A 9,243-nucleotide genomic window follows, 5' to 3' on the forward strand; every position below is an offset into this window, starting at 1 on the left:
TCCCCTCCTTCCCCCTCCCGCCGTCCCCTCGCCGCCCCAGCCAATCCCAGCCTACGCTTGCCTTCGGCCCGCCCCCACTGCGGCCGCCAGGTGTCAGCGCGCCGCCGCCCCGCCCCTTCGCGAGCGCGCAGACGCGGGGGGGCGGGGCCCTGGAGGCGTCCGGGCGGGAGCTCGCTGGGTGTGGAGGAGGTGGGGCTGCCGCAGGAGGGAGAACGGAGGACTGTCCTGGAAAAGGCAGTGGGATAATCTGAAACAACTCTGCCCTTTCCGGATCCAACGCAAATCCCTACTTGGGTGTAAGAACCGGGAAGACATCCTAGTCACCATAAACTGGCATACGAAAGGAAACTATAGTTTTCTCCCCTCTTGAGAATCCTGCGCAATCTGTGGTGAGGTACCAAGAGTAATGAAGAGTTCATCTGAAAATTATGTAATGCTACACAGAGAATAAAATACTATCACTTTTAAGCAAATCGAAACGGCGTACTTTTAACAATACCTGGGAATATGACAACTGGAAAATATCAAGAAAAAATCTTAAATAAGAACAATTCATAGCTCACTAATTTGTACATAATACTGACGGTCTCTTCCTTTAATTTTAAGCTTATTACACTTCAACGTATTATTAAACTATAAACTATATGGCTTTGAATATCTTTTTAAAAGGAGTTTAAATCAGTTAATACTATACTGTTAATAAAGTTCAGGTATATAACACTTTCTCTGGGCCTAGAGAGATAATGGTATCTTTTTTGTTTTTAAACAGATGAAGAAAATTAAGATTAGTGTTAAGAACCCACACTTAAACGTTCAATATTTGTACACCAAACTTACTCTTTAAAAAACACCCCCCCACCACCACCAAAGTAAAAAAGTGAAAGTCATTCAATAACTGAACTGCAAATTACAATGGAAAGAATAAAAAAGATCACATTGAAATTTGACCTAAACCTGACATCCTATTACTTTTTAGTCATATTTATGAAACACTCTAAATATATAGAGAAATAGAACTGTTTAATAATTTTGAGTATTAAATGGCTAGTTGAGGGCTCCATTTTCTTTACCACTATTTATAAATGGTTCTCCTTTAGTTATAAAAAGGCACACATTACTCTGCTAGCAAGTTTTTTATTTGAAGAATGATTTTATAATTACCTGAGTCATATTCATTTCTTCAGGTTTACTAAACTGAAGACAGTTTCTTTAACTGTACCTTTAATAACACAATCTTAATTGATGCCCAATGGTGATTTCCTGTTGTAATTTGTTAAAGCTTTAATTGCCACATAATATGAGAAAGAATTGTGTATAGGTAACAGAACTTTTGTTTTGAACACTTCTGACATCAACACCCCCTACATCAGACACTCTGAGCCTGGTATCCATAGATACCTAGAGTCCATGGGTGAGCTTGGGAAATAATACGTCTCGTAAGTTTTAATATATGCAAAATTGTTGTGTACATATGTGTAAATTTTTCTGAGAAGAGTGAACAAACCTCCTCAAAAGGAAACTATCATCTTACTTAATCAAGAAAACCAAGTCACATTTAATAGGAAACATTACTTTTAATCATAATCTTAAAAAAAAGGTTATGGATGTGCATGTACTGTATCAATCAACTATCATACAGCTTAATCATAGTAGGCAAAGAATAAATAAAGACTTTCTGGAAGGAGGAATATACAGATATAGACTATAGACTCTCTCTCTCTCTCTGTCACACACACACACACACACACACACATCTATGTTACATATAATAAAATGGTCTCGAACACTGAGTGTAGGTAGTGTTTTAAAATTCAAAAATCTACGATCTAAATAAAACTTCATCTTGGTTATTAGTTTATTATACTTACTAAAGAACCTAATAGACCATAGTAGATGTAGTCTTATAAACGACAAGAGTATCTGTAGAAGAACTGAATTAAACAGATTTTATTAAACTTTTTAGGATGAGGAAAACAAGTGATATAAAATAAGTCATAAGAAATGCTCCCTGGTACTACTATCTCAAACCATTTTCAAGGTTTTACAAAATACTCATACAGCAAATACAAAAAGCTTCAACATACTCTTCTGACTTCTGCTGCAATAAATGCAACATTAACAAACATACAAATTTCCTCTGTACTTCTTAAAAGCAGAATTACTGAATTACTAATTTTTACAATGTTATTCATACACATTTTTATTCATATGATATTAATGAGATCATTGCCAATACATACATAATTTTCCTTAACTTTTTTTAAATTAAGCCAAGAGATGTCATGCAGCCATCAAAAACCTTACAGTAAATTACACAGGTTTGTAGTCCAATTTAGACTCTAGCTTCTTAGAATCAGCCACTTTCCTGACTGCTTTCATGAAGTCTTCCTGTACTACAAAATCATGATCAGCACGAATTGCAAACATACCTGTGGAAAATAAAGCAACATGACTGCTATATTTAATATGTGATTATTTATTATAAAATAACAAAGAAGGGTAAGTGAAATGGGTGAAGGTGGTCAAAAGGTACAAACTTCCACTTAAAAAAGTCAGTCCTGAGGATGTAATGTACAGCATGGTGACTATACTTATTAACACTGCATTTTATATTTGAAAGTTGCTAAGAGTAGATCACAAGAAAAATATTTTTCTATGTGTGATGATGGAATGTTAACTAGACTTTCTGTGGTTGTCATTTCATATCTACAAATACTTAATTATTATGTTGTACCCATGAAACTGTCAATTTAGTTTATATATCAATTAAAACTACATCTCAATTAAAAAAACTTTAAAGTAAATAATGTAATATTTTTCTATGGAATAAATGTGAAGGAACCCAGATGTACTACTTCTCAGCAATCAGTTCCAATTTGTTAAAAACCACTACCACTGTTCAACTAATTTCCATAGCTACAGTGAGCATTATTTTCCAAACCAAAAATTAGTAAACAATGAGACAATTATCTGGAACCTTAACTCCAGCTCATACAGTCCCTGTATCCAATGGCATCTTGAAAAAACAAAGAAAAGTGAAAGTAAAAGTGATGTCGCTCAGTCAAGTCCAACTCTTTGCGACCCCATGGACTGTAGCCTACCAGGGTCCTCCGTCCATGGGATTTTCCAGGCAAGAGTACTGGAGTGGGGTGCCATTCCCTTCTCCAGGGGATCTTCCCAACCCAGGGATCAAACCCAGGTCTCCTGCATTGCAGACAGATGCTTTACTTTCTGAGCCACCATGGAAGCCAAAAAACAAAACCCAACTATCAACAATACATACACATTGTAGGCAGCTCTTTCTTAACTCTACATGCAGCAATCCCCTGGAAGGAGGGAGCGCATGTATGGTTTGCAGCGGCTGCTGCTAAGTCGCATCAGTCGTGTCCGACTCTGTACGACCCCACAGATGGCAGCCCGCCAGGCTCCTCTGTTTCTGGGATTTTTCCAGGCAAGAATACTGGAGTGGGTTGCCATTTCCTTCTTCAATGCATGAAATGAAAAGTGAAAGTGAAGTCACTCAGTTGTGTCCAACTCTTCAAGACCCCATGGACTGTAGCCTACCAGGCTCCTGGGTCTATGGGATTTTCCAGGCAAGAGTACTAGAGTGGGTTGCCATTGCCTTCTCCAATCTATGGTTTGGGAAAACACAAAACAACTCCAGTAATTTTGATAGCTTTTCCTTGTTAATAATCAAAAGCTTAGAGAATAAGAATTAAAGAAAGTCAATAGTGGGTTTTACAAAACCAATGGCATTATTCATGTAAGAAAATTTACCTTTTTTCATGTACAAATTGATAATATGACTTTCATATTCAAATACCACAATTCAATTTTTGCTTTCAAATTTTTGACAAGTTACTTGTCAAATACTACTTGACAAGGAGGTAAAGGTTTGTGTTTTTAAAAAACATTAATTGTGTCATGGATGTAGGTCCAAGATTTTTAGACAATCCTAATTTCATGATAAGTTAAAACTGGTAAGATAAAATTATCTACTAAATAAATGAATCCTACTATTATTTTCACTGAGGATCTGCTTATACTGAATTTTCACTAACACGAAATGACTGGGTTGCAATAGAAAATTTCAAGGGTTGCTTCCGGTCTTTCCTTTAAAGATTTCTATATAAGGAATCTTGGCAATAGTTATTCTGGGCTATCCTCAGAAATTAGGTGAATGGAAATGACTAGTTTTTTTAATAGTGAAGTTTTAAAACCTGTTTAGAAGGCTGTAATTAAATTAGGCAAGCTAATTTTCCAAACCTTGTGCATATTACTGTTTCCAAATCATTTTTAGTGAATGAGTGAATCTGAGATACATTCTAATCCAAAAAGAAAAATAATCTCAGAAATCAAAAAGAAAGATTTGAATGGAAAAAGACAACTAGAACTGAATTAAATACATTTTAACTCACAGAAAGATATGTTAACAAAAAAAGCTTGAAGCTGAAAAAGAAAACCAAAGAAATTCAGTATGTCTCCAGATGAGAAGCCTAAAAAGCTTAAATTTTAATCCACACACAAGTTACAATTCTTTATTGGGAAACAGCTAAAAATAAAGTATAAAAAATGTGGGAAAAAGAATATAACTTAATGGAATCAGCTTTTAAGATTATGATGCTACTTTTGTTTGGATTTCAGTGTCACCAAAATAATCTTCTAATAATTTGGTCCAATGTAGATTTTGAAAGGAGAATATCGTAAGTTAAGTTGTGGGCTTCCCTAATGGCTCAGTTGGTAAAGTGTCTGCCAGCAATGTGGGAGACCCAGCCAGGTTCGATCCCTGGGTTGGGAAGATACCCTGGAGAAGGAAATGATAACCCACTCCAGTACTCTTGCCTGGAAAATTCCATGGACGGAGGAGCCTGGTAGGCTAGAGTCCATGGGGTTCCAAGAGTCGGACTCGACTGAGCGACTTCACTTTGCTTTGCTTTTAGTTCAGGTTACTGAGTTTACCTCAATATTTTTGCTTATTAATAAGTCTTTGTGAGCATGATTTACTGTGACTTCTACTGAGTTTCTGGACCTGCAGATTTTGATCCAGATACTAAGTCACAGTATACCCATGAAGATACTCCTATGGAGGAGCCTGTCTGAGCAGCCTCTTTAAACACTGGTGAATTTACAAGAAACGTTAAAAGTAAGGCTAAAGGTAAATGAAAACAAGAGGAAATCACATATTGTAATACTTAAAAAACTGTTCATATGAAACCAATTAAAGTCTAAAATCTACTGCAGATATTGTTTTTAATTTAAAAATTTTGTGTGGAGGACAAATCTAAGTGACTCTTTGGGTTTTAAAGCCACTTGGTACCAGAAATAAAAATCACACAATTCGCAGAGAAAATTACACTAAAAAACTACTACATTTTCACAAGTTGCATGAACACAACACTCATAAATCAATCTTTCAAATTTAACTACTGGCTGACTAGTATCAGGAGGCTTGTCAACCATTTTGCAGCAGATACCTCCAGTGCCGGCCGGGTTGGATTTCTACCACAGGTGTGGCAGATAGTTCCGTATGGTCTCAGACTTACTCCAGAAGGACAGCATGCTATCACATGCATGTCTTTCCGTACCCTACCCAGAGGCATTTGTAAGTGCCAAGAAGTTAACTTTCCCAAGGGGATCTCGTCCCATGGAGGAACAGAGGATAAGAGCTGGTAAATAAATGCTCTGGTCTCCCGTATTTCAGCCAGACAATCCTGGAAAGAATTCTGTACGTTTCTCTGAAGCTTCATCAGAATCTAACACCTCCCGCCTACAACAGTTACTTCAGCGATGTGCCCTTGTAACAGCTTTCCCTCTCCCTATCTCACTTGCCCTGTTCTCTCCTACTTCTTGGAATCAATTTCCCAGAAAATAACAAACACTCAAAACCTTGCAAAGTCCAGGCTCTGCATTTGAACAAACCCAGGCACATTTTTAGCAAATTAAACAAATAAAAATCAAGAGTAAAAACTGTACTTTAAATCCTTACCTGCTTCAGTGCAAACATTTCTTAGGTCTGCTCCATTAAAGCCATCTGAAAGCTTCACAATTGCTTCATAATCTGTTTAAGAAAAATACTGGAAATTAGTTGTAAAAAAAATTAGTTACAGTAGACATTTACTTGATTTATGACCATATAGAAAATTTAACTTAAGAGCTTGCTTTGAAATAAGTCAGCTAGGCATCATCTGTGTCAATATTCCACAATATCAACAACTAAAAGCAATACTTCTGTTAAGTAAACCAGCACCAAGCAGAAATAAACATAATTCTAAAACTCTAAAACCAAGAAACAATCAAGATCTGAAAGCATCTTAACCTGTTTCTACACACAGACACAATTAAACACATGTGAACTTCAGGTATCTGTCAAGTTATGACTCAAACTGTAACCAAGTATCTAATTTGAACAAATCTAGAACATTCAAAACCAACTGTAACCTCAATGGAATTTAATCATTAAAACAAATACAAAATACACCAAAAATAAGTCATCAGACATCATTTTATCACGCACAATTTTAAATGCTAGCGTGAATACTGGCTAGGTTTTCTGGTTTCTGTGAAAGCTCCAAGTGGTGAGATCAATGATAATAATAATAGCTATGTGACCTTTCTGTCCACATGACAGACTTGAAGAGCTGCTGATTAGGGTAAGCAATTATAGACTTGATGAAGGATAAGAAGAAAGACAGCAAAGGCTACTACAATGTGAAAATCTGTGATAAGGCACCCGTGTCAGGCAATCTAGAATATGTGAATCTCTATCTGAAATCACACAGAGAATTCATCAATTAGTCTTCACTTATCTCTCTCTCCTAGATCATTACCATCAGCATAAAAAAAAAAAAGTGTTGTAAATTCCTCCACTTTAAAGAAAACTCCCCCAATTCCTAATCTCCATTTCTGCTGCACCTCCATGTTTTCTCCCCTTTGCTAAAGAACTCCTAAAAGAAGCATCTAAACTCAATGCCTCATGGTTTCATCTCTCTGACACCAATCGGCACAAGGCTCTCACTCCTACCACTCTAAAGAAATTTCTTTTCATGAGCTCACCAATGATCCTCACGTAGTAAATCCAATCTCAGAACTCTTACCATCATGCCCACTGTCAGCATCTGACAGGAAATTAATCCCTCCTTAAAATAATTTCTTCATTTATCTTCCAGGATACCACCAGCTCCTGGTTAATTCCTACCTCTGTAACTATACTTTCTCAGTCTCCTTTGATGGTTTTTCCTCTCAATTTCTTAATGCTGGAATTAGCTCAGCTTTAAAAAACCCTTCTATATCCATGGTCACTTCCCTAGAACCATTTTTATGCTGACATTACCCATGTTTATGGCTCCAGCACAGACCTCTCCAATGAACTACTGATGCACCAAGAAATACTAATCAACATCTTTATTTGGTTATCTAACTGGCATCTCAAATTAAATATTGCCAGAATCAAATTTTTCATTCTCCCTCTAAAACTTAATCTTTCCAGTCTTACCTCAAATTTAATTGATGGCAATTCCATTTGTCCAGTTGCATGAGTCAAAAACCTATGTCATTCCTGGTTTTCTCTTTAGCTCACACCCTACATCTGATTCCTTAGCAAGTCCTATGACCTCTATTTTAAAAGCATGTCCATGGAAAAAAGAAAAGAAAAAAAATAAAAATAAAAATAAAAGCATGTCCAGAATCACATTAGTACAAAAGATTCTGCTACCTCCTTAGACCAAGCCACCATCATCTTTTGCCTGCATTACTGAAATAACCTCCTTATTGATCCTCTTGTTTCTATCCTTGTCCCTCTAGTTGCAGCCAGAATGATCTTATTTAACATAAGTGAATTTTGAAAAATTTACAAATGATATGCCTGGAACTTAAAAATCCAGAGGGAAAGTAAAAGGTAGGAAAGATTACAGATGAAACAAGATTGGCCAAGAGTTAATTACTGAAGCTGGGGAATTAATACTGGATAAAATGATACTCATCTCTACTTTTATGTTATTTCCAACTTTCTGCAATAGAAGGTTAAATAATAAAAAGGTCATATCATTCCTCTGCTCACAATCCTCCAATGGCATCCATACCAATAAAAACAAAAGCCAAGGTTCCTACTCAGTGGCCTCAATAAGGCTCTACACAACCTGATTCCCATTACTTCTATGATTTATTTCACTTGCTGCTGCTACAAAGTCATTTCAGTTGTGACCAACTCTTTGCAACCTTAAGGACTGTAGCCCATCAGGCTCCTCTGTCCATGGGATTTCCCAGGCAAGAACACTGGAGTGGGTTGCCACGCCCTCCTCCAGGGGAATCTCCCCAACCCAGGGACCAAACCCACCTCTGCTGCATAGTAGGCAGATTCTTTCTTGCTGAGCCACCAGAGAAGCCCACTTCACGTGCTACTGTCCCAGTGACTCTGCCAGACATCTGGATCTCAATGCTGGTCCTGGAGTGTTCCAGGAATGCACCTACTTCAAGGTCTTCTTACTTGCTGATCCTTCTGCATGATCTTTCCCCAAATATCCTTCTAGGTCACTACTTAAAAATCACTTTCGTAAAGCCTTCCCTGTGCTTCCCCCTCCCTACCTCCATTCAAAAATGTATACATGTTCATACCTGCTCCTTGCATTACCTATTCCCCTTTTCGTGCTTTATTTTTCTCCATAGTACTTATCATCATCCAATAACTATGTATTAGGCAAGTCAAGATGGCGAAGTAGAAGGACATGCACTCATCTTCTGCAAGAACTCCAAAATTACAACTCACTGCTGAACAAATGTTGACAGGCGAATGCTGGTTCCCACCAAAAAGACACCCCACATCCAAGGGCAAAGGAGAAGCCCTAGCAAGATGGTTCAGTTCAGTTCAGTCACTCAGTCGTGTCCAACTCTTTGTGACCCCATGAATCACAGCACGCCAGGCCTCCCTGTCCATCACCAACTCCCGGAGTTTACTCAAACCCATGTCCATTGAGTCGGTGATGCCATCCAGCCATTTCATCCTCTGCCATCCCCTTCTCCTCCTGCCCCCAATCCCTCCCAGCATCGGGATCTTTTCCAATGAGTCAACTCTTCCCATGAGGTAGCCAAAGTACTGGAGTTTCAGCTTCAGCATCAGTCCTTCCAATGAACACTCAGGACTGATCTCCTTGAGGATGGACTGGTTGGATCTCCTTGCAGTCCAAGGGACTCTCAAGAGTCTTCTCTAACACCACAGTTCAAAAGCATCAATTTTTCGGCACTCAGCTT

General features: G+C 37.8%; 1 protein-coding gene across 2 annotated transcripts in view; it reads right to left on the reverse strand.

Annotated features, from left to right (window-relative positions):
• Nucleotides 1-1,921: 1,921 nt before the first annotated feature.
• Nucleotides 1,922-9,243, reverse strand: part of PSMC6 (proteasome 26S subunit, ATPase 6) — a 24,630-nt gene continuing 17,308 nt past the window's right edge. For both annotated transcript variants that reach the window (XM_043470776.1, XM_043470774.1), the window contains 2 exons: nt 5,987-6,058; nt 1,922-2,429 (listed from right to left, as the gene is read on the reverse strand). In XM_043470776.1, the coding sequence (XP_043326711.1) occupies nt 2,311-2,429; nt 5,987-6,058 (191 nt within the window). In that variant the 3' untranslated portion in view covers nt 1,922-2,310. The remainder of the gene's footprint in view (nt 2,430-5,986; nt 6,059-9,243) is intronic.

Source organism: Cervus canadensis, chromosome 6, assembly GCF_019320065.1.
Source record: "Cervus canadensis isolate Bull #8, Minnesota chromosome 6, ASM1932006v1, whole genome shotgun sequence".
Classification (NCBI taxonomy): Eukaryota; Metazoa; Chordata; class Mammalia; order Artiodactyla; family Cervidae; genus Cervus; species Cervus canadensis.